Source organism: Pangasianodon hypophthalmus, chromosome 13, assembly GCF_027358585.1.
Source record: "Pangasianodon hypophthalmus isolate fPanHyp1 chromosome 13, fPanHyp1.pri, whole genome shotgun sequence".
NCBI lineage: Eukaryota > Metazoa > Chordata > Actinopteri > Siluriformes > Pangasiidae > Pangasianodon > Pangasianodon hypophthalmus.
The window spans coordinates 20,974,295-21,000,228 of NC_069722.1; the positions used below are offsets into that span (position 1 = coordinate 20,974,295).

Consider the following 25,934-nt stretch of genomic DNA (forward strand, 5'->3'; position numbering starts at 1 on the left):
AGAAATTGACTAAATTGAATGAATTTAGAGTTGGTACACCAATCAACATGTCTACTTCTTAATAGATATAAACAAGTTGTATTACATTTTTTTTAACAAACATGAAGATCTAATTACACCCTGAAATTGGCTTGAAGCAATAAATGTAACGGTTGCTCATAAACAAGCAAATGGCACAAAACAGCAACAAGCAAGTGACACATGCCTATAAAAAGAGTCCTGTTGATAGTAAGTGTTCAGTATAAGACACACACACATACACATACACATACACACACACACACACACACACACAGTATTACATCTCTTATACCAGGCAACTCTGATTCATAGAGCATGTACGGGTAGGCTGCTTGTTTACTACTAATACAGGAAGTTGGCTTGGAATAATTTTACACACACAGAACTAAGATTGCAGTTGCATTCAAACACACAAACATTGTGTGTGTTTCAAACACAATGCATGCCTGAGCCACCTAGACATCCATGAGATCAACACAGCCACACATATACACACACTCACACACACACAAACACATACAAAACTATCTTTGGCTAATCATTGAGAAAGGAAGTTATCTGGGTATAATGATACCAGCCTGAAAGAATGACTTGAATGCTTGTGTGTGTGTGTGTGTGTGTGTGTGTGTGTGTGCAAATTTGCAGGCAATTGGTGGGTAAAATGCAACGCATCACCTGCACCGCAGAGCCTACAGCAAAACACTGCGATCAGACCACAGTGTGCACACAGACACACACACACACACACATACACACACACTCGGGTGTAATGAAAGGCTAATTGTGCTGGTGAAGGTTGGAGGAAGAGTGGAAGCATGTGTATAATTACGTGCCGTTCCGGTCCGAGTGTGTTTGGGAAATGGCTCGGAACTCGACGTCCGGGAATTACAGTAATTAGCAGTGAGAGCTAATTAGCAGAAACGCAGCAAAACAAAGCAAAACAGTGTGTGTATGTGCATGTGTTAGTGGGTTTGTATTCAGCTTTTAACAGGGACCGGTCACACAGCAGTCTTGTGGGGACCAAGCATATCACTGGGACAAAGCTCCTGGTCCCCAGAAGGGAAATTCAATTAGAAAAGACTTAATTTTTAACATTAACTCATAAGGAAAAAATTCAGTGTGTGTGTGTGTGTGTGTGTGTGTTTCTCTCTAGTACAATAAAATGTAATTGTAAAAAGAATGTAAATACAGTTAAAGACCAGCAAAGAGACCTCATAATATGATAACAATTAATGAACAAAATAACTAACAAACAAACCAAAACAAATAACGAACAAAACTGTGCATGTTGTTACAGAGAAATAATCAACAACAAATTTGATAATAGCATGTCTTTAAGTGACTTATTCCTCTTATTCCTTTGCCGTTACAATTTTACATTTATTAATGAATGACCTGCTGAAACTTTTTTATATGGTGATAGTTACATTTAATGTTGTGGAACCTCCACAAAACAAGGTATTTCCTGTTATCACTTGCGTTATAGCAGCTATAACCAGTCGTTCCCTCACCATCCTTTCTTTTCTCTCTCATGAAGTTACTAAGACAAAGAAAATGCAGAATTCATGTTAAGAAACTGCAAAGCTCTCTGTCCTGAAGAGTTCCTCATATCTGAAAATTGAAAGTTACAGCTTTACTTCTGACTGATATAAAGCACTAACACTGGAGACTCCTTCCAAAAAAGCTAAATAGACATAAATATCTCTTCACAGAAAATATCACCATATCAACAATTACGTGTTTTGTTTTGTTTTTTTCAAAATCTGTATATATGCAATGTATGGCACAAGTCCTTGTGTAAGTTGTTACTATAGATATGATATAGTATTAGAACGAGTGCATTAATATAAACTTAAAAATAAAGATTTGCTTTACAGCCAGCCCTCCTGTCAGTTAATCAACACCTTCTGACCAATCAGAATTGAGAATTCAGTAGTGCTGTGGTACAATAGTGTATGTATTAGACACACCTACCTGCTGTGCTGTGAATGTGTTGTATGGTGGTTCTTTCTCGCTGATGGATGGGGTACAAAATTTAATTATTATATTCAGGGAAAAGGAATGAAACTTGTCGAGAATATCAACATTTTCCTCAGATGTGTTGTTACATTTGCAAGAAAAGACTTTATACAACTAAAATTATACTGTAATTAGACTCAGGATCAACCACTAACCAAATTTCCGTCACGCTATCTAACTACAAGCTAAATGTGAGGAATGGATTACAACTTGTAACTTGTAAACACAAGCATAATGTTAAATGTAGCATCCAAAATTAAAGTCAATGTTCTCGACAATATTAAAGCCGTTCTGCAGCTCTGCATATGACAGGTTTCACATCGTCTACAGGAAGCTGTAGAAAACTTTGGTGTGGAAAGAACTGATGTCTGATTTCTTACTGAATGCTACATTGAAGAAATGTTCAGTGAATAAAATCCTGCATTTTGAATAAAAAGACAATTCTTTCACATAAATTTCTATATATACACACCAGACACCAGATGTGTGTGTGTGAGGTTTTGTCTGGACTTCTCAGAACTGCAACGTGCGTGTGTGCGTGTGTACGCGTGTGTGTGTGTGTGTCTGTTAACGTTCCAACCAACACCTGTGCTCCAGGAGGGGGTTGGAAACACCTCCGTGTTTTGGGGGGGAAAAAAGCACAGAAGAAAAGGAGAGACGAGAAAGGACTGGAAGCCCACAGAGCTTTTTTATTTTTAGACCCTTTTATCGCAGCACTCGGGTTCCGCCACCATCATGCTTTTTAAAAAGACGAATAAAAGAGGAGGAACACGACTAATATTCCTGTAAAGACCAATCAAGCGTTTGATTGAAGCAAAACTCTGAACCATTATGAGTCTCTATAGTCAAGAAGCTATAAAGACCAAACAGCTGGTTCCACTTTTCCTTCTTCCTCTCTTTCTCTCTCTCTCTCTTTCTCTCTGAGTCTGATCTGATCTTGAATACTGACCCTGACGTTTTTCTCTTTTATCCTTTCACCTTGTTTGTCACCTCAGATTTTTGAATTGGGCGCCTGAAAGAAGACATATTCAGAATTTTTTAAAAATAAAAGCCTTTAAAAGATTTACAATCTACAATGCCATACCTACACACTTAGGCTTGTATTACAATTCATTTATTGATTACAAACAGTTTCTCATAATGTATAAAGCTCTAAATGGTTTAGCTCCGGCATATCTTACTGATCTTCTGGAACAATATAACCCATTTTGAGCACTCCGTTTTGGTCAGGCAGCTTTATTATCAATTTCTACAATCAATCACAGCTGAGTTGTTGATAGATGTTGGTCATATATTGCCCCTAAACTCTGGAATAATCCCAGAGAATATTCAAAACATCTTAAAATCCATAGTGAAGACCCGTTCAAACTGGTTTGATTGTTATTATTAATGTTATTATTTATTAATTGTTGCAGTTACATCTTTTACCATTTATCTTCACTGTGATTCTTTGTTCTATTTTTAATCTTTTATTTTTAATGTTTTCTTTTCTTATACTTATTATTTATTGTTTTATACTTTGTCTAGTTTTTTTAATACTTTATGGAAAAAGCGCTTTAGATTTTCATTCAACATGAAATGTGCTATACCGTAGAAATTACAAAATCCTTCAATTTTACTTGTTGAATTTCTGATGGTTAAATTAAATGTACCACTACAGTTATTCTACATTCTCTTCAGACTTCTGTGAATTTCTGATCCCTACATTGTCATATTAAATCTCTATGGAATTTGTCGTTTACAGAAATACACTGTATACACTTATATTGTATGTTCTGAATGAGTCTAATGTGTAAAATATTACTCAATAACTATAATGAAGTCCCTGTGTAGGTTGTTACTATAGAAAGAATAACATATTAGAAGAAGGGCATTAAATGATTTGCCTCGCAGACAGCACTATTGTCAGAGCTGCTTTTATAGAAAATTAATAAACAGCTTCAAATTAAAGTACTCAACAGCTCTGTGGTATAAATATACTTAATTACACACACCTCAACTCCAGCAATGATACTGTGCCTGATACACTTGTGCCAGCACCTCACACACACACACTACCATACCAGTGTCACTGCTGTGCTGAGATTGGGTAAGTAATTTGAGGGTGACTCACTGATTTCATGGGGTTATGAGGATGACACTCAACTTTGGCCACAACAACAATTTGACTCAAACTATTTCTTTCAAGATTTCCAACTCCCAAGCTGAGTAAAGTAGCCATGTACAAAATTGGAACTAACCGGGAAACCCATTTTTTTGGCCAAAGTACAATAAAGAAACCAGCTACAGAATTTTTTCTGTTTGACAAAATTGGCTTAAATTTGGTGTCAGGCCACAATGTACTGATGTCTATCCAACCAACATATTACATTTTCCTCAGCCCTCATATTTCCCCATCTCTAACTTGGGGAATTAGTCATAAAACTAAAATCTAATGAATAATTTCTACCCAAAAGCTCACGTACTGTATGTACCCCCACAATTTAGCCCATTATTAGTCTGTGATCTGACTCATTTTTTTAAAATTCCAACTCCTTGTAGTTTTCATGTGAGGGCCATTTTGTTTCTGTTATTAGTGTTAGATCTAAAAGGGTTAGTTCTTTGTAAGTTAAATAGATAAAATTCACAAAGGTATTCCTTTGGATGAAAAAAACTGCTAAAACTAGCCAGAAAAAACAAGCTAGCAGACTTGACACAATTGCCAAACACTTTGGCTCTGGAAATCAAAAAATTTTTATCATAAGCAGAAGTGTGTTAAAAGTATTAAATATATTTAGTGCATAGTGGTTCTTCAATGCTCACATATGGTTCTTTAGAGGACTGTTTTCTTAAAAGAGAGTACCTTACTCTGTTATTAATATTGAATAATATTAGCATGCAGGCATTTGTTTCTGATTTAGCTGCTTCTGAAACATCAGCAGCAGGACGCGGGCCTAAGGCATGTTTGCTTTCTTCTTGCATTTTCTTTCTTTCTTTCTTTTGGTGTGTGTTCATTACTCTACCAGCAAAAGCACTGGGTTCAAAGTGCCCTAAGAAGAAAGGAATGAAGGAGATGAAAAGAAGCCCTATAACATGTTTTACACATTTTCACCATCACAAAATTGAAAGCTAAATGAACAGCAGATACATGCAGGCACTGGGCGTTTTTTTTTTTTTTTTTTTTTTTTTTTAATAAATAAACAATTAGGGGTTTATGTGGTGTTTTAGTGAAATTACCAACCACTTAACCACAAAGAGATTGAATTATCTACTGCTGTACACTAGAATTGCACACTTTATCTTCTTAGTTTGGCCTATGCTGAGAAGGATGAAATTGCACAGTTATTACTGGGTCTTTTTTTTTTTTTTTACTTTTAATCATGAGTCTAAATGTGATTTTACATTTCAGCATTAAGTATTGTATTTCACTTTATTAGATTTACTTGTGGGTCTTGTTTTTATTTCTGTCTTATATTTAGGAGTTTGTTTGTAACCTCATGCACTAAAAACCCATCACATTGGGCTGGACGGTTATCAAAATGTTCCAACAGGAAAAGAATTTGCTTATAGGGTTAACTGATTTTTGGACAATGACTTAAAAAAGTCCAGTAAGGTAGCTGAGCATTGATATTGTTTTTTTCCAGCTTGACCAAGATGGCTTGGTGTTGGAGCACTTTGTGCCACTGCATATCCAACTGATATTTTACATTTGTCTTAGTTCTTATGTTTCATATCTCTAATATTAATCAAAGTTGTGATTTTTGATAATAACAACTTAAATAAATTGATCGCATTATCCCAAAAGCTTCCATATGTCCACTATTTACGTGTCGACGGCTGACTGGTTCTAAATCAGGTGATGCAATTTTAGTCTTTCAGCCGAGACCATTGTAGAATAAAGAAATAATTACAGCTCTTAAAATCATAATTGTTTCATCTACCACAACACAGAACCTTTTGTTACTAAATTAAAATGCATTTTGTTCCATTACATTGCAATAGTTTAAATTCATTTTCATTTTTTTAACGTTTTATTCGATCAAAATTTCTCGAATTGCCTCCCCTCAATGTTATATAAATGAAAATGAAATATACACATTAAGCATAAATGGGGCACACAAGTGGCACAACAAAAAACACTTTTGCCTTATTGTCAAGTTCGACTCCTGACAATCCCCTAGAAAGCAAATTTGGCTGTGCTCTCTGAGTGTTAGGGATGGCATTATGTTATCTGTCCCTTCTCCACGAAACCAACAGTGGGAGGTCTGTGGGCTTATGTATGTGGAAGAGGGCAGATAGCACTTTTCTCTGAGTGCCATTTGATGCAGTTTGAAAAGATGCATTTGGCTGGATATATACAGGGGGTTCCAAAAGTCTGAAACCACTAGTGAAACTGCTTCTGTTTGGCATGCTTTTTCAATTTGACACAAAGGTTTTCATTACAAAAGATATTAATGACAGTGTGCACTCCAGCTGTAACAGACTCCAAAAGTTTGTGTAAAACCTGATGATCCATGTTAGCTTAAATCCATCGGCGTTTCGTCTGAACACATGCTTCAATCTAAGGGATAAGACTCACAGAAAATCTGACCTATTATATAAAGGAGTTAACATACTTGCTATCACAGATTTGCTTAACTTTAAATAGTGACCTAGAAATTGTGCAACATCTTCAATAACGAATAGTCAAGATTTTTGGTAGAAAATGCTATTACAAGCTACTCAAGGAACAACATTTCGTAATGCGTGTCATTCTGTGTTCTTCTCCACTGTTAGGATTAAACTGGCACCTGACAAATGCGAACAATACACAACAGAATGCTACATAGCAATGACACCACTGGTGTACTAACATACTATATAGTACCGAAGTATGCAGCTTGAGATGCCAAGTAGCTAACAAACAAGTATGCACAAGCCTGTTGGTGGGTTGAGCTTACATGCTATTCACTAGCTGGATATTCAACCAACTGAAAAACATTTACTGAATTTATATGCCTGGTCATTTCCGTTGTGTATATTTTTAATATCGGATATGTGCACTTCTTGTATTGTGTTACATGATTTGATCTGATCTCTGGCTATACATCTTTTTGAGCGTCATGATCGAGGATGTACCTGAGCTGGCATATGACATCCATTTGGAAAACTCCCAGCAATTCAAGCCTGAAGGCTCTGACTGTCTGTGAACTGACTCTGAATTAATATTAAAGAATTTCCAGGGTAACTGTTTCTTTTTGTTTTGTTTTGTTTTAATCGTATCACTGAGTAATGATTTTTCTCTAGACTTAATTATGTAATGATAATTATATCTATATCTATTATTACAGGAACAAGGAATCCGAGTCATTATGTAACTTAGAACAGTAATGTGTAACTATAATTATTAAGCTATTGATAATGCTACGGAACAGAACGATTAATCTCATAATGGCACATAATTATGATTAATTATATAGCTATAATTATATATCTATTGTTATTGCAGGAGAAAAGAGGAAGATGGTCAAGGGAAAATAATGTTAAAGGGTCCAGTACACTTAATGAAACAAAATCGTTACATGACATTATGATGTAGTCATTAATTAAGGTCATGGGTGTGATGGTATTTTGGTATGTGAGTAATATAATAAGGAAACTGAAAACGTTTATCAGTAGCATTAGGCTCTATGCTTGTTTACAGGTGGAATCTGGGTAAGGAAATGAAACTAAGAAAATGGTAGCCTGTTTCTACACTGTGAAAGCTAAGAAGCTTTACCGTCGCAGAAAAGAACAGGAGCATGCAGTTGCTTTGAAAGAGGCGGTAATAAGAGTAGCCTTGGTCGCTAACACCACATCCACACTTCCTGTCTCCTTTCACACACTGAAACCTGAGAGCTGGACCTTTCACAAAGCATCTCCCGGCTGATCTAGGATCAGCGCTCCTTCTCGCTTATAATCATCTCCAGTAGAGGCAAAAAGCCAAATCTGATCCTGGATCAGTTCCATTAGGACATTTGATACTTGCTGCCCCTGGGGCTTTTAGAAAAAAAAAAAATCACAAAAGAACTGCTGACCTGGAATCAGCATGCAAAGATTGTGGATAATTGTGAGTTAGAAATACCCACAGGTCTGAGATCAGCGATTTTGTTGTGAATGCATTGTCTGGCTTAGAGCCAACGAGGCCAAGTTACAGCCAGGACAAAGATACACACAAAACCAGAGGCCATGTTCAGGACAGGGAATTTATCAGACAAACAGAGCTTAGAAAAGAGAAGCGAGTACAAAATATTTCCTGTAGAGCTAATCTTCAGTGTAATTAAGTAACAAAGAATTAAAACTACAGTTAATGAATTTCCTATACAGGAGAAAGAGGATAAATAACAACAATTACCTCAGGCTAATCACAGAACCCTGCCAGTCTGTTAGCTAGTTACACTTATAATAACGACACGACAGTAACACTGAGCTTGTTAGATTTTTATTTCTAATAAAGCACTTTGTGGAATTGTTGAGTATCACAAACAGTTTTTCTTATGTTTCTGACACTGCATGACTGTTATTTAGTGCCATTTGTGATATTATATTTACAAATTAACTAGATCATTATAATATCCTCAATCTCCTCATGCTATTAGCATGCTAGGTGCTAGTTAACCACATGTTGTGTATTTGCTAATTCTATGCTAAATGAAACTCTCAGCCCTGTTACTTTATTCATTTGAGACAAAATGCTGCCATAATCAGCAAACTTTTTTATTTTGAAGAATTACAAACAAAAAGACTTAGCAAGCTTCAAACAGTAAGAGCAGCCATTTTTGATCTGAATCATTGTCTTCCTCAGTGGGAGATAGTGAAGGCAGAACTGGTGTATAGTAATACTTATTCTCAAATTTTCTGAAACTATGAAATTGTTCCTGAGACAAATTATGTCTTGAGGTGAGTTTCATGATTAAGAAATGCAGTTAGCACGAAGCTAAACAAACAGTTCCATTACTAGCTACACTTACTAGCTACATTAGCCTTTTAGCTCAAGTACTAAACAAGTATTGCCTGACTTTTGAGATAATCTGAGGTAAAATTTCTGGAAAATATATATATTATCATGTTCATTAAGATAAGTAAGGTAAAGACTCATCACAGTTAATGGCCAATTCCTCCCCCCCCCCCCCAAAAAAAAAAAAAAAACAAGAGAAGTGCTCATATCTAACGACAGGGATTTGAATCAAGTGTTTGATCAGTGTGGAATACACATTTAGCTAATACACATTGTCACACTCCACATTTAAAGGGATTAGAGAGGAAAAACTATTTGCTACTGGAAGATCAGGCTAATCTGCTTAAATTAGCACATAGTAGAGTAGCATAATGATCTACAATCAAATTTTTTCCTACATATACAACATGATATTTAAAGTTATACAAGATGTTCCAAATTGTAATCACAAATGTTTTGTTTGTTTCTTGGCAAAGTCTGATTACCTGTTTTGCACCGGAGCTACGAATGTAGCATTCACACTAGCATGCGTCAAGTCACTCATCTTGTGAAAGAGTTTAAAGTTCTGTCTGTAGCCTGTGTAGTGACCAACTTATTTTTTATTATTGATGAGAAATGTTAGTAGCCAAAATCTAAGTAGTCTAACTAATCTAACACAATTGAACTGAGCCTATCAGTGTTGAAAACCGACAGATTAGCAAGGCAACTACCTGTATTAGCTGCGTACACTCACCAGACGCACGAACAGTCTCCGCTACTTCCTTCCAAGCTTTATTTTTATTTGTACTGTATCTACATACATGTGATGAGAAGTTGTATATGACAGGGTAAGAAGAAACCTTGGTTATAAACCATGGTTTTCATCCATTTTTGCACATCTAACTGCAGGTAGGAACTAAAATTAAAGTGGGCGGAACTGAAGAAACGTCGGACCACACGTCTATATAAGAAAGTCTGTTTGAGATATTGAACAACTTGACAATGTGGTTTGAGGTAAGTTTACTTGTTAGCGACATTAGTTTCTTGTGGAAGAAGCAAACTTCAGACACCACTCATGTCTTGGCTTTTTGACTACAGGGTAATTGTGTACGTTTCATTTTTGGTTAAACTGTTCCCTTAAATAACATGATTTATATGAGTTGATTGGAGATCAGTAGTCCAATTTAAAGACATTTGATCCGTGTGCGCTCAGTGTTTTTCCCTGCTGAGCTGGATGTGGTTAAGAAGAGAAAAAAAATTGGTTTGGACGACTGCTGCACGTCCATTTCATTTGGAGACCCAAAATTTAAATACGTTCTGCAGAAGGAGAGTGGGCAGGGATCCAACCAAGGACTTTAGACTCTCTCTCTCTCTCTCTCTCTCTCTCTCTCCAGGCAAACCGCTAATCAAAAACTTCCTGCTCTCCGGACTTTTCCATTCAGCTCCACTGAAGCGTGGACGGCGTGCTCAGCAGCCAAACTGAAATTCGACTCAAAGTGTGTGTGTGTGTGTGTGTCTCTGGTGCCCTAGCTTCTACTCCTCCATCGCAAAGCATTCATCTGCACACACAGCCGAGGGCCCTAAATATTCCCCATGTGGTTCCGTCTGTGATTTTGGAGGTATAGGGACTGTGTGTGTGTGTGTGTGTGTGTGTGTATGTGTGTGTGTGTGCAGAGCAGGATGAGAAAACCATTCACGCTGGGTTCTGATTGCAGTGCTGTGCTCCTCGGGGTCCTGTCGTTAGTCGGCCACATAAATCGTCGCTTCACAGAATGTCTGTTCAAAAGAATACAGAAAATGTTAATGATTTGTTTTTCTTATAGATAGCACACATTCTACAGCCTGACAGAATCTACCCTCAACTTCCTGTCAGCTCTAGCATGCACTATGTAGCCAAAATGGCGGCTATTCAGTGTTCTCTATCATGTGCACTATGTAGCACACTAATCTAATGAACAGAATCAATAATTTGAGCTGTAATGGATTTGAACACCATCACAAACATCTCAGCATCATCAGTTTACTGTGGACATATCCCAAACACACACACAAACACACACACTCTATAGGCCACATCAGAAATTCCTCACAATTATTATTCCACATTGGACATGTCTCAAACCACATATCTGATTTACTGTATCTGCTACATAGACACCAGTGTGGACATGTCCCAAAAAACACAACCTTTCCACTATATAGGCCACACAAAATTAGGTTGCTGTGGATGTGTCCCAAACCACACATCTTATTTACTATATATGCCACATAGACACTAGTCCACAGTGGACATGTCCCAAACTACACACTCTTATTCACTCTATAAGCCACATAAACACCATTACCCATCCATTGTGGGCATGTCCCAAACCGCATACTCTTCACTTCACAAATACCTCAAGATCATTAGTCCATTGTGTGTCAAATCAGGGATCCTATTTAATGTACAGACCATGCATGAGTACAAATGCCAAATGCATTATGGGTATTCTGTACCTATATGGTTTAGACGCTGTTGTGCTGCATTGTGTGATTCCATTTTGTCTGTTACATCAGTCATCAAGTCCTAGAACTTATTATTAGAGAATTCTAGAACTTTAAACTCTTTCATCTGAGTTCTAAAACCTCAATCTAATCAGCATTCTGGAATTCTTACAGGAGTCTAAACCTATCACAGCCTCCTGTTACACCATTTAATGCAGAATCAGCACTGTTGGAATGAATAGGGCAATAAATTAACCACCCGTAGAGGTGTTTGATCCGTCAGGAAATGAAGCCCCCTCAACCCCTCCCCAAAACCCAAAACACACACACACACTCCCCCAGGGTCTGTGGGGTCGTAATGAGCGATGGCTGTGATTAGCTTTAGGGCTCTTTTAAAGAAGAGGGCCATTGAAAGGCAACAGCTCAGATCAATAAAGAGCCAATAGTAGGATGTTATCAAGCATCTGAAAGACTTACCTGTTTGGGGGGGGAGGTATGAGGGTGAGATGAAAAAGGTTTGTAGAGGATTAGTGGATTCATCAATACTGTGATCTAACACTCAGGGTTCCGACAGTTGATAGTTTTGTTTCAGCTTTTAAGATCATTAGGGACTTTGCCTGTGATCCACCTTAGAATTAAATGTGTGTGTTTGTGTGTGTGTGTGTGTGTGTGTGTATATAAATATATATATATATATATATATATATATATATATATATATATATATATATATATAAACTTTCATTAATTGCACACACACATACACACACAACTACACTTTTACACACATAAATACACTATAATGCACTTTAATACATATAAATACTCATTGACGTTATACTACACATTTGAACACAAAGCTATATACGCTAACACAGACTAACACACAAACACACACAATACAACTACAGTACACTTTAACACACAAAAAAACACTCTAAAGCACTTTAACACATACTACACAGTTTAACACACACTTATACACACTAACACACAGACACAACTACACTCTCATACACCATAACATACATAAATACTTGCTAACACACACTTTTATGCATTTTTACACAAATGTATACACCCTAGCACACAGAACTGCACTCTAATACACTTTAACTCACAAATCTACTTCCTAACACATGCTGCAGTAAATTTTAACAAACGTACATACTGCAGTACACACATACCGAAACATTACAGTCTTACACCTAGTAACACGTGTTTAATCACACTCATTCATATCAAACACAGCTACATCACTTTCACTCCATAGTGCACTACGGATATCGGATGTCGGGTTTCTCACTATCTTTGGCCTCCCCTTTTTCTTTTCTTCTCTCCCTCTCTCTTTGTCACTTCCCTTCCCCTTTCTCTTTCTTTTTCACCCCCCTCCCTTGACCAGAAAGCAGGACACGCTAAAGCCTCCATTGTTATCCCCCTACACACACACACACACAGAAGCAACCATGCTGAGAGAGAGAGAGAGAGAGAGAGAGAGGGGCAGACAGTTGAAACTGACAGAGGCCGATAGGACTCGGCCCTATCTAATCAAGGGCACTAGGTCACTTCCGAACAACTGGGCAATAAAAGACAACTTCCAGGCCTTTAAAAGAGAAAGAGATATAGATAGATGGGGGGGGAGAGAGAGAAGGGGGGGGGGGGGGGGGGGGTAAGGAAGTAAACTGAAAAAGCCCAGTAGACAGGAACCATCTGGGTGGATGCATAGTCTAATCTTTAAAAAAAAAAAAAAAAAATCCCCCTCCTTCTGACACACACACACACACACACACTATGAAGGAGGCCAGGAATAATTTAAAGCCCCCGGTATTTGTTCAGACATTTTCAAGGTTTTAATTTTATCCCCCAACTTCTTTAATATGTTTAAAGCCGAGACGTTACAAAACGAAAAAAAACAGTAAAGGATGCACAAATCTTCGTTCCTCTCAAAGACAGATCAAAAGAACAAGATAACACGGATATTTAGCGTCTCGGTATCAGGGTTCAGTCCCAATTAGGGGTATGATAATCGTCATCAATCAGCCCGCTGTGGACGTGTCCCAAACCACCTACCCTATTCACTTTTTATAGGAAATGGCTTTAAATACCACAGTTTATTGTGAGTTCAAATAGCTAAGGTATTATACAGTATGTAGCTAGTTAGCTAGCGTTACACAGGGGGCTGTCACTGAAGCATGTTAGCAAAAAAAAAAAAAAAAAACAGCTAGTTAGCTGCTAACTCCAATAAACAAGGTATTAAAAGCAGTCAGAGTTACACAGAAGATGGCTAACTTCTTAACTAGCTTGGCTGTTCGCTGCTATCAATCTGTTCAATAAAATATGTTACACTGAAGTATCTTAGCTAGAGAACTGGTTAGCTAACAGCTCATATAAATGAGTAATAAAATGTAGCTGGCTAGTTTTACACAGATCGGCTGCCATCGCAATACATTAGTTAAACATAAACATGGTAGGTTTTTACGGTAGTAACGGTATTAAATGTAGCCAGCTAGTTAGTGTTACACTGGATGGGGGGGCTGTTACTGGTGCATGTTAGCTAAACAAACAGTTAGTTAGCAATGTAGCCAGCTGGCTAGAGTTACACAGAAGGTAGCTAAATGCTTGAAGAGCTTGGCTTTTGGCTACTATCAGTCTGTTACATAAAATAAGATATTAAACTGAAGTATGTTGCTAATTACGAACTAGTTAGCTAAAGGTTCAGACAGTTGGCTAGTTTTACACAGAATATTAGCTAAAATCCTAAGTATCATTGCAGCTAGCTCATTAAAATGCTGCTACATGACAGACATGATTTCAAAATGGCTGACTCCAACTTACTGGTTAAAATTATAAGATACGGTGAAGTTTTTTTTCTATGTCTAGCATTTTCTGCTACTACTATGCTAGTTTCTGTCAGCATGTAAAAGCAGAAGCCAGTGTATGATGAGGGATGAGGGCGTATTGATCATTTCCTTTGTCCTGCAAGGCTGGAGCACGGCGTTTACGTATAAATAGTGCAGGAAGTGGCTCTTGTTGGGGTTAATAGCCCCGGGTAGGGGGATGGGGGGTGGTGGTGGTAGGGGGGCATTGTTTAACACAGTGTTGCCCCATGATAACACCAAAGAAATGCCTTTGTTCTGCCTCTCTCTCTCTCTCTCTGACACACACACACACTGCACGTTTCTCGCTGATTGAATTTGACGAGATGTTATCTGAAGGCCACATCAGTCATCTTTCCTTTTGTGTGTGTGTAGTGCTGTGAAATACTTCCTGTATAGATCGCAGAAGAGGCTGCGATCAATCAAGGCATACTGATGAAAGGAATCACTGAATCAATGAGAAGAACACACACACTCACACACACGCACACACGGCAAAGACGGAAGCCGAGGCCCATTCAGGATGAACTCATTCAGCAAGAGAGAGAGAGAGAGAGAGAGAGAGAGAGGGAGAGAGAGAGAGGGAATCAGTGAATCTAACTGTGAATGCCTCTCACACGGCCTCGCTTTGTATGCCGAGCAGCAAATGTTCCAGCGACCAAAACCAACACAAAGCAGCCCAACACACGACTCAACGGCCAACCGATTCAACGTTTCACCAAACACACAAGAAAAGACAGCAACACACTCCTGCAAAACACTCCTCGAAAAAAGCATCTAAGTTACAGCTACGAAAGAGAACCAAGAGAACCTCCTCCTCCACATTCACTTCCTGTTTGTCCTAAACCTTTAGTCCTCGGATCAACGACACAAAGAAACTCAACCAATGACTCAACGGATGAGCGATTCAGCTCCTAAACGAACACACAGGAAAGAGAACAACACAGTGCTTTAACGTTTTAACATTCTTTACGTTTACATTTGGCAGATGGATTTGTCCAAAGCGCTTCCAGCTGACGGAGGCAAAGGTTAGAGCAGTGAACAGTTTCGCTCAGTGGGTCTTGGGAAGATCGTACGTCTTGGAATTTGAACTCAAAACCTTCTGATCACCGAGTTACTGGACTTACTGCCGCCCTCAAAAACATCTCTTTTAAAAACCAAGCTTAAGATATTCGTTTTTCACCCCAGCTTTAGCTAGCTGATTTTACGTTTGTTATAAATCAGTTCTTATTTAGCTCTTAAATAATGTTTTCAGTGATTTTTTTTTTTGTATGTGAAGCACTTACATTATTCATACATTCGTACATATATGTACATTATTCGTACAATACGTTGTTTTGACATCACATTGTATTATGATCTGCGCATCACTATAACTAGCTAACTAGATAGCTAACTAAAAAAGAAAGAAACGAACAAATAAAGTGAAACAAACAAGTAAAATAAATAAGTACAACAACTTACTAACAACATAAATATAAACAAACAAACAAACAAACAAATAAATAAAGCTTGTAAAACATTCGTTACAGGTACAAATTGTTCAAAAAACTTTATTGAATTTAAATGTAATATTAATAAATAAATTAAATTAAATTAAACACATTGTTGCTTAAATTAATAAAACAAACTCAATATTAAAGATTCAGATTAAAGATTAAGATCGGGCTCCTTTTTTGGTTTATTAATATGATGCATGTTACACACATGAAGCCTTTTAGGATATTATTATTATTATTATTATTATTATTATTATTATTACTAGCCTGTAATTTTCTGTAACCCAAGCTGAACACTTGAGTGATAAGGGTGGCCCTCAGGTTATCCTTAACCTTGTGGTCAGGAAAATAGCTACACTGCAAGCAAACGCACAAATCTAAAAGTATTATACAATATTGTAAAGATTAATGTATAACGGGAAGAATGAATTATACAAGGTTTGGTTGTCCAAGCTGAGTTTCAGTTCTGAGCTGAGAGAAAGTGTGTGTTAGTGTGTGTGTGCTCTTTGCGGTCAGACAGGTTATCCAGCAAGAGAGAGCTTGTGTGTGTGTAGCTTCCTATATGACTCACCCTGTTTCCGAGCGTGCCGCTACACGCAGCAGCAAGAGTGTGTGTGTGTGTGTGTGTGGAGGTCAGAGCTGTAAATAGCACCTCGAGGAAATGGAGTCAAGTTCTCTTTCCGCTCACAGAGAGTGTGTGGGCGTGAGACACAAAAAAGAAAAAAAAACACACACACACACTGGGGATTTTTGATGCACACTGACTGGATCAACTGAGGAATTTATGAACACTGTGTGTGTGTGTTTAAAATGAAAGTGTGTGTGAGTATGTGCATACTTTAAAACGTGTAAGTGCCTGCTGTGTGTAAAATCTGTGTATGCTTTGAGTTTACAACTCTGTATAAAACTGTATTAGTGTGTATTTTTGTGATGTATGCACTATTTGTGTATGCTTTGTGTGTGTGTGTGAAGTATCTGTAAAGCATTTAGCTGTCTTTGTGTATCTAAAAAATCACATGTGAATGATGTGTACTCAAAACTGTGAGTGTGTGTATGGGTTGTGTGAAGAGTTTAAATGTGTGTGTGTGTGTGTGTGTGTGTGTGTGTGTGTGTGTGTGTGAAAGCCAAATGGCTCTTCACAGCTCTGACAGGAAATGGGCCACAAATCCACACAAAAGGCTTTTAGTGCGACAAAAGGTGCATTCCTGCGGGGAGAGAAAACACACACACCCGCACGCACACGCACACACACAAGCACACACACACACACACAGCTCCATTTGGGAGAGAGTTGTCTCGCTGCTGTTGTCTAAGCCACTAAAACAATCTTGTTGTAAAACACAGATTCCTCACAGGCACAAAATGGCCGCTCGGCATTTGCTAAATTTAATTGGGCTCTAAATTGTTTAAAAATTTGTATTTTAAAAGTTAAACAGACATGCTGCGTTTTTTTAGGGGACATTAACACTATAATTATTACTCGTCGCTTTCCTGTCAAGTGCTAGCGTTAACAAGTTCACATTCTCATACTCTTAGCGTATTAGCATTATCCCAAACACCAGCAACAAAGCAGCAAGGTGTTAGCATTAGCATAAACCTATGGCATATAAAGTAAGCTTGATTTATTTAAAGAGTAGATTGTTACAATTAGCCTAAATGCTCACACTGGACACTGTTAGCGTTAGCTTAGACTCCTCCATCGCAGGGTTAGCATTAGCATAAACACGTAAGCAGTTGTTTGATGATTTTCTTTTTTTTTTGAAGAAACTGAGGTGAATTTCTGCCTTGAGAAGTGTGTATGAGGCAGATTAGCTATCTTGTCTGAGATGGTGTGTTGGTTAACTTGTTGTTAACTTCTCGATCAGTGAGCGAAACTTTTTAATACCTCAGAGTTTTTCAGTAGAAAAGGTGTCAATCAAGCTAGATCATCACTATCAACTCGATTTCTTTCATGTAACTGAATGAGTGTAGCAACTAAAGTGCGTAGGTTTGACTTTTTTTCCTGCTTGGATTCATAAGGAGTTAAGAAGTCGAGCCAAACACAACTTCAGCTACGTTCCTCTGTAGCGAGGGAGAGAGGAACTCCGGGTCAGAAGCTGGAGCAGCAGGAACTGAGCAATAAAAGCAGGCAGTGATAACACACACTTTATGATCATCACACAGGTGGCCTCAAGACGGACCCACACACCTCACACACACACGCACGCACGCACACACACTACACTACACTTAAATCTATGCTTAAGCATAACCTGAGTAACCAGAACCTTGAAACCTTGTGGCTCTTAGTGGACTCCCGATACACACACACACACACACACACAATGCCGATGGTTTGATTGACAGTGAGACTGAGAAAGAAAAAACAGATAGAGATATATAAATGGAAAGACAGAAATAATGAAAGAAAGGAAGGGAAACTAAGAACGAAATAGATAGAGACACATAAAGAAAGAAGAGAGAGAGACCAAGATAGAAAGAGAAAGAATAAGTGACAGAGGGAAAATGGAAACACTGGGACCTTTTGCGAGATGAATAGATGGAGAAATAAAGAATGAGAATGTCTCGGAGAGAGGGAGAGAGAGAGAGAGAGAGAAGTTGTGTTGATAAAGTTTTCATGACTTTTTTTTGAGGAAGACGTACAACACACCTACGTTGGCGTCTCAGAAGAAACTGGGAAATTTCCAGCAGGTCAAAAGACAAAGACAGTGAGAGTGAGAGAGAGAGAGAGAGAGAGAGAGAGAGAGAGAGATACACACATGCCCGCACGGATATAAAAAAAGACAGGAGGCGATGTGTTATTAGTTAATTCATATATTTCTGCAGTAAAGTTAACATAACGTTTGTGTCACCCTTTAATTTCTCAGTATTGATATTTCTGTTATATTCAGACATGAGTAAATCTAAGACTGTCTTTGTTTCGCAATAAATATCATAAAATAATAGAGCTTCACTTAATAAATATTTTTTTTTACAATGACAAAAACAAATGTTTTTAAACAGACATTTTCTTTTTTGTAACTTTTTAAAAAATAGCCAGGATTCCTCTGATGGATTTGAACATACAATTTTTTTTTTTACAAAAATATGAGAAAAGGGGAGAGAAAACAAAACAATAAAAACAACAAACAACAACAAAAAACCATAATGTCAGAATGCCACGGAGTGTGTGTACGTGTGTGTGTACGTGTGTGTGTGTTTGAACGTCCACCCGTCTGTCCGTCCGGAAACACTACCAGACGGAGGGGTCGTTTCCACGGAGACGACCCGCGGGAAGGCACGGGAAGCCCTGTGTGTGGGAACAATACCAGGTTGCTACGGCGATCTGGGAACAGCTACAGTATTATGGGCTGGCCGGACAGTCCTTCACAGATTCGGTTCGGTATGTCTCTCTCGTTTACTTAAAAATTTCTTCTTCTGTCTGTTCTCTCTTTTTTTTTTTCCCTTTTTCACTTTGTCTCTTTATCGAGTAGCTGAGCAGACCCGCAGTCAGTTTAAGGCAAACACTGGTTTTGTTAAAAAAAAAACAAAAAAAACAAAACAAAACAAAACAAAAAAAAAACTGCCAAGTGACAGATAATAAACGAGTGGTTTTGCGTTTTTCATCCTCCATCCTCCTAGCAGCAGATCGGTGAGGAACAGGCGGGGCTTATTTAGAGCATAGTCAGGATATCATTGTCCGTCCTCTTCCTCCCGGATCGGTGTTGTGTGTCCTGGGACTCGCCGTCAGTCTGCGTCCCGCACTGTATGTTAGCGCTTTTTTAAGGCATGTGCCGTTTTACACTTTTAATATTGCGATATTACAACATCTTAGCACTGTTTTTGATATTTACGCAATGCACATTAGAGAATTATGGGATTGCCCATGCTGGCAAAGATGAAGACACAGCTGTCCTCACACCACAGTGGCACTGATGAGATTTCAAAGCCTCCACGATAACAATATTGAATTTCTTGTCATTGCATAACTAATTACCGGCACATGCCTGGCACACATTCAGACCTCAGTGTGTTTGTTAGCGTGGATTTGGACTCCCTGCTGTGTGTGTTAGCACGTATTCGGCTCTGCATGTTTTAGCTTGAGTATGGAAGCCGAATGGGGCCAAAAAAAATAAGCCCTTAATCCTGCGTGTGTTAGTGCCTGTGTTTTCGGCTCCGTGTTTGTTAGTGTCTCGTTTGTGTGTCCGGTCCCGCTCAGGTAGGTTTGCCCGGCGTGAGCGTGTGTCCCTGCCCGTCCCTCCAGCAGTAGACGGCGTTTGAGTTCTTGCAGCGACAGCCGGGGCGGCGCAGGCGGTCGTGGCACACCTGGCACACTTTCAGGCACCCTTTGCAGGGAGGGTAGCAGAGCAGGCAGGGGAAGACGGGTGCCATGAGAGCCATGCAGAGGAAGCGCGCCGGGCAGCGGGGCCGCGACAGTGAGCACGGTCGGTCAGCGCACGAGTCGCCCGCATCATCTCCACCCTCACTCGAGCAGTGGTAGAAAAGGCCCTTGACCAGGCACATGCACGTGCCGTGCTCCAGCACGCTCTCAGCCGAGCACACGCACTGGCCGTCGCACACCATCCGCGAGGGAAGGGGTCTTGGCGAAGTGCACTCGACGCACTTACACTTCCCACAGCTCTCGCAGATCAGCTGGTGCGACGAGGACGACGAGGACGACGAAGACGATGACGATAACAACGACTCGCCCTTCGATTTTGCCTGCTTCGACATCAACAGAGTGTCCGAGGGAGGGAACAGAGGCCGCAAGGGCGCCATCTGCGATTTGGGCTGCGTCCTAACCACATGGCGGAAAGGCGGCGAGCTTCCCGAGGAAGGAGAGAAGCCACCGCCGGTGCCGCCGCTTCCGTAATTGTTGTTGTTAACGTTTACCACGATGACCTCGTGAGTCCTCTCGTGCTTCAGCGTCCGGGGAGGCGGCGACGGGCGCCACGACGACGGTGCAGACGGTTGCCGCGTCGACGTCGCAGACGACGGTGATGATGATGCCGTTGACGTCACGGGGCCTTCGGTGTACTCGTTCTTGGAGCGTATGGAGCGGATCTGATCCAGAGAGAGAACGGCACCCACGTGGCCTCCACGATCCATCTGATCGAATCAACGACTTCCTGTGGAACGGTGCAGTCCGGGAACATCGGAGAACCTGCCAGACAGAACGAGAGAGAGAGAGAGAGAGAGAGGGAGGGTGCGTTAAGCTTAAGTCCACACAAACCACTGGAATCTAAACCAAAGATGGAGCATTTGACCATTCAGTATCGAAATCGTGACAAATCACATGCACATGATACTTTCACAACTCTCGGATTCATGATTTGGCACAAGTGTTTGATTAAAAAAGATAATAATAATAAAATAAAAAATACTGAAACCACATCACTAAATCACATCACTGTTTCATACTAACACATCTTGTATCATAAAACGGTTCATGGTTTCTTTCTTTTTTTTGTCATTTTCTTACCAAAATCAGATTTCTCTTGCAAGCAGTTATCAATGACAAACAACCAGAAGATGACAAGTTAGACAAGCAGAAGAAACAAACAAAAAAAAAACAGAAAAGAGACAGAAAGAAACTGAAATTGATCAGTGTGGTGGCCAATATGGAAGAAAGAATTTTTGAGACACGCAAAATGTATCATAACGTTTAGGCTTGACAAAAAAAAAAAAAAAGACCAACAACAACAACTGGCACATTATGAAAAAAGGCAAGTTGATTCCAAACGGCTGCATGTCACTGTAACGATCTGAATGCAGGACAAAGTGAGTTGCTGCAATAATCTTAGCATATTACAGCAGTCTGCAATTTACCATGATAGTCATATCATTTGGCTGTATTGCCCGCTCCTACATCCAGCTTTTTATTGGCCTGAGCCGAGAGGAAGTAACCTTTTACAACCAGGGCTATAAAAAAAAAGCGAGGGATGGTGAGAGAGACAGACGAGGGCTGTATTCAAGCTGTATTCAAATACACAAACGTGTGAATTGGTTTTCCAGTCTCATAAAGCAGCTGGTTAAGAGAGAGATAGTGAGAGAGAGAGAGAGAGATGTCCTTAAAACCCTCACACATTCACAAATTCACTTCCTCTAGCAAAAGCTGCTGCTTTTAAAAAGTTTGCTTTAAACCGCTCTGAAACATCCGATCCGACACACTTGGGCTCTTTGGGGCCGTCGGACTGGGTTGACTATTAACGAGATGTTGGACGGAGCTCAATAACTCTCCCCGTCCCCGATCTGCATGTGTATGGCTGGCCGACATTGACATGCAGATCAGCACCAGTGCGGAGAAAAGTTTACGGCCTGGGACGTCGACGCACCGACAGAAACCGAGCTTTAGGATATGAGGGGAAAAAGTCAAAAGAGAAGTGTTTTTTTTTTTTAATCGTTTGTTGTGTGTAATGCAAACTGAAATCAATAAACACTCAAATAATCCAGATTCTTCAAATTTCCCTGTACCTTTTCCTTCCTATTTTCCTATTAAGTGGGTCAGGAAAGGGGGTGATGGAATAAAGCCGAGTCTAATAGATGATCTATAAACTTTTGTTTTTAGTGGCCGTGTTACTCGTGCTGGGGTTTGGGACAGTGTGTTGCAGGACACAGAGATGCAGGAGCCCCCGGGGGGAGGAAAAAAAAAAAAAAAAAACTGGGGCCCGGGATGAGCCGGAGAGACTGGGGAGGAGGGGGTAAAAACAGATGGAAAGGGGGATCATAAAGCATAAACAGGTAGTTAAAAAGTGGTATAAACGTAAGGAATATATGTGGGTGCTTTAAGAAATTTGGTGCAAGAGGCAAAAAGGGATAAAAGATATGAGAAAATAATGGGAAGTGGTGGAAAAAAAGGTTAAAGGGTAAAGAAGAAGGATAATAAAGGGGGTAAATGGATTACTGAGGGGGTGTTGGGGGTGATGATGAGGAAGATGATGAGGATGATGGCTGGGGTAGAAAGAAGAAAAAGAAGTAGATGGAAGTGGTGGAAGGAGCAGATGGAAGTGGGGTAATAGTGTGTAGAAGAGGAGTAAAAGGACAAACACCGTGGAAGTGGGGTAAAGAAGGTTGTATGTGTGTGAGGGGGGGTGAATAATAAATAAAAAGGGGGGGTTAAAGAGGTGGAAAGATGATAAAACGGACGGAAACGGGGGGAAGTGGAGGAAGAGGGGTATAAGCAGGGGGTAAAAAAAAAAGGGGTGGAAGTGGCAGAGGGGGGTAAAAACTTATGAATGAAAGGCAGCCTGCTGGGGGAGGGGAGGGGGGTGTTTAGGAGCGGAGTGGCTTTACACACACACACACACACACAGGGGCTTCTGCTTTGCAAAGGAAATAAGAGCGCTAAATAAACCCAGCTTACATTTTCACCACAAACTGCGCATTTTTGACGCTTCACAGCCCGCGCGATGCGCTGCGCACGAGACACGCGCTATAATAACAAAACAGCAGATCTATACGCACCTATACGCGATCCTCCATAACGTTAACTCCATCAGCCGATGTTGCACTTCCAAAATCAGTCTCAAAACAGCGTTTAGGGCTCATCAACCTGGTACTTAATATCCATACACAGCGGTGCAGAACCTCTCTGGCTATTCCGTATGGTCTAAATTCGCTCCTTTTTTTTATATACACAAAAAAACCACAACAAGGTTAAAATCCACGCGTGAGGCTGCGCACCCAGTGACGCCGAGCTGAAGGGAAAAAAGCGCCCCGTTTTTGTCCCGAGAACGACGAAACCATTCGGGTTAAAAACATTAACACAAAATTCCTCCTCACACACCAACCGTGTTGGGTTTATACATCGCCAGTAATATCCGGGTATGAAAATAGTTTAAGTCCCACTCGGCTTTTTTTTTGGCTCAAAATAACAAGTTGTTTTTCTTTTCTTTTTTTTCTCCGCGCAGCATTAAAAAAAAAAAGCCGTTGGAAAAGCGAGTCGTGTCTGTTGCCTCTCGCTCGCGCTCTCTTTCTCTCTGTCGTCAGAGGCTCGCCGAGATGAATGAGAGCTTTACCGTTGGGGCCCCCACAGAACCCGCAGAGAGATCTGATTGGCCAATCAGAGCGGACACGCCGCATCCGCTCCTCATTCATTGGCCGGATGGGGAGGGGCAGGGCGCGCGCTGTAGGGAGAGCGAGCGAGCGAGAGACAGAGAGAGAGAGAATGTGGTGAGAAGGATTTAAGGTGGAACGTCCAGTATTGAACGGGTTGACTTCAGACTTTTTAAAAATTGACATATTACTAAAACAACAACAAGTAGTAGTACTACTACAACAACTACTAAAAACAATAACAATATATTTAATAACAATAATAACAATAAACAAACTAAAAAACGCTACGTTTGGGACAATTTCCGAAACATCACGGATAACCTTGAGTTCATGCGCGACCTTAAAAGCGCGTCGTTTAAGGTGGACCTGATTTTAAAGGCGCAATAAAGTCTGGTCGTTTCCGCTCTGCCTGAATGGGGGACGAGTTGATTGACCCCTATGATGATTATTATTGTCCTCTCAATGGCTTTGGGTTCATCACCGGTCCAGACACGTTGGGGACCTGCTCCTTTTACAGGAATTCACTTAGTTCAGTAAAATTAGTGTTTGGGATTTTAACAGTACAAAACACTTCATGCAACAGTAATGAAAAGCGTTTTAATAAGGAAATAAATTGCTATATTTCATAGACCTATATTTGTATATGCATAAATATAAGTGTCCTTATAGTACACATTTCCCTGTGATATTACACAAACTGTAATTATAAGGTGAAATATTTCCAATGCCAACAAATTATATTATAAACTACAGAAATGTAATATAAACTGTAGTAAAATGTATTAGAAACAGTCCGGGCCCTAAAATACTATTTACATCTTCTTCTAATTAAGTGTGATTAATTTTATAATGAAAAAAAATATAAATTAATAAAATCTTTATTTATTTAATATTGGTTGCAAATTTGTGAATTAACGCATTAATTGTTTTGATGATTGGGATTTTATTTATTTATTTATTTTATTATTATTTTTTTCTTGCAGCAAATGACTTCACACTACAACTTACTGTTTATTAATTTATTTTAAAGCACTACAATGATAAAACGTTGGAACCTTGGAAACACATAATTTCCCCCCAAAGCAATATGGCAATACGAAAAAGAAAACTAATCATTTGTATGATCACAAGAAGAAGAAGAAGACGAAGAAGAAGAGAAAGTGAAGTGAATATTATGGGATGGACACATGGCTGGCGTCCTCCTCTGGAGCTGCTTGGGTTAAAAGAAGTGCTGCGCGGCCTTAAAAAGAGTGTGTGTGTGTGCGCGAGTGAGTGTGTGTGTGTGTGTGTGTGTGTGTGTGTGTAAAACAGAACGCCCCTCCCCCACCCCACCCCCCTCCCTCTTTTCTGGGCCGCGCGCGGGGAGATCGGCGGATGCGCCACTTCCGGATCCAGGCAGGAGAGAAAAAACAAGGGGAGGGGGGAAGAGTTCAATACAAAGTCAATTTATTCCCCATTCAGATGGAAATGGCGGCTCCCAAGCGGCAGTTTTAACTTTCCCTTCAGTAACTCTGAAGTATTCAGCACAGACATTTGTCAGAGGGTTTAATTGTTTAAAAGTTTTTCCTGAAAATAAAACAAATTTGAACGAACACAAACAACATTTTTACCTCAGCCGTGTCCTCGCGCTCTAACGAGACTGTAACGGTCATTTCAAATCTCCAGTAGCTGAGAAGACGATATCCCGGATGTAAACAGTGCTAAAAAACGGATATAATAGTTTTGCAAGCAATTAAGAAATTAAAATTAATCAATTATCCCGTTTCTAATTGCTTTCCTGTACCCCATGGCAGCATCCAAAACTGCATTTGGTCTAGACTTTACTTAGACCCAGTTTACACCTATTCTGAATACATTTGAGCCATCTTGAATTTAAGAATGGTACCTGAATGTGGATTATCCATACTGTTCATTCATCTTCAGTATCTGTTTTATCCTGGCCAGGGTTGCAGTGGTTCTGGAGCCTGACCCGGGAAGACGGGAGTATACCTGAATGGGACACCAGTCACAGACCCACTCGCACTTAAAGGCGATTCATCTTAGCCAATCCAGCTACTGGCATGT

At 39.7% G+C, this 25,934-nt stretch overlaps 1 protein-coding gene across 2 annotated transcripts; it reads right to left on the minus strand.

The window, feature by feature from the left end:
- Nucleotides 1-18,629: 18,629 nt before the first annotated feature.
- spry1 (sprouty homolog 1, antagonist of FGF signaling (Drosophila)) lies at nt 18,630-23,827 on the minus strand. Of its 2 annotated transcripts, none has more exons than XM_026916521.3 (2): nt 23,277-23,827; nt 18,630-20,976 (listed from the first exon to the last, which is right to left on the minus strand). In XM_026916521.3, the coding sequence occupies exon 2, from the start codon at nt 20,919-20,921 to the stop codon at nt 20,028-20,030; it is 894 nt and encodes a 297-aa protein (XP_026772322.1). In that variant the 5' UTR covers nt 20,922-20,976; nt 23,277-23,827; the 3' UTR covers nt 18,630-20,027. The 2 variants fall into 2 exon arrangements, with proteins under 2 accessions (XP_026772322.1, XP_053095381.1); XM_053239406.1 differs by lacking the exon at nt 23,277-23,827 and adding an exon at nt 21,295-21,319.
- Nucleotides 23,828-25,934: the final 2,107 nt, after the last annotated feature.

Bases quoted from the DNA above. Each gene is read 5' to 3' on its own strand.
- spry1 (XM_026916521.3), bottom strand. From the start codon at position 20,921: ATGGATCGTGGAGGCCACGTGGGTGCCGTTCTCTCTCTGGATCAGATC.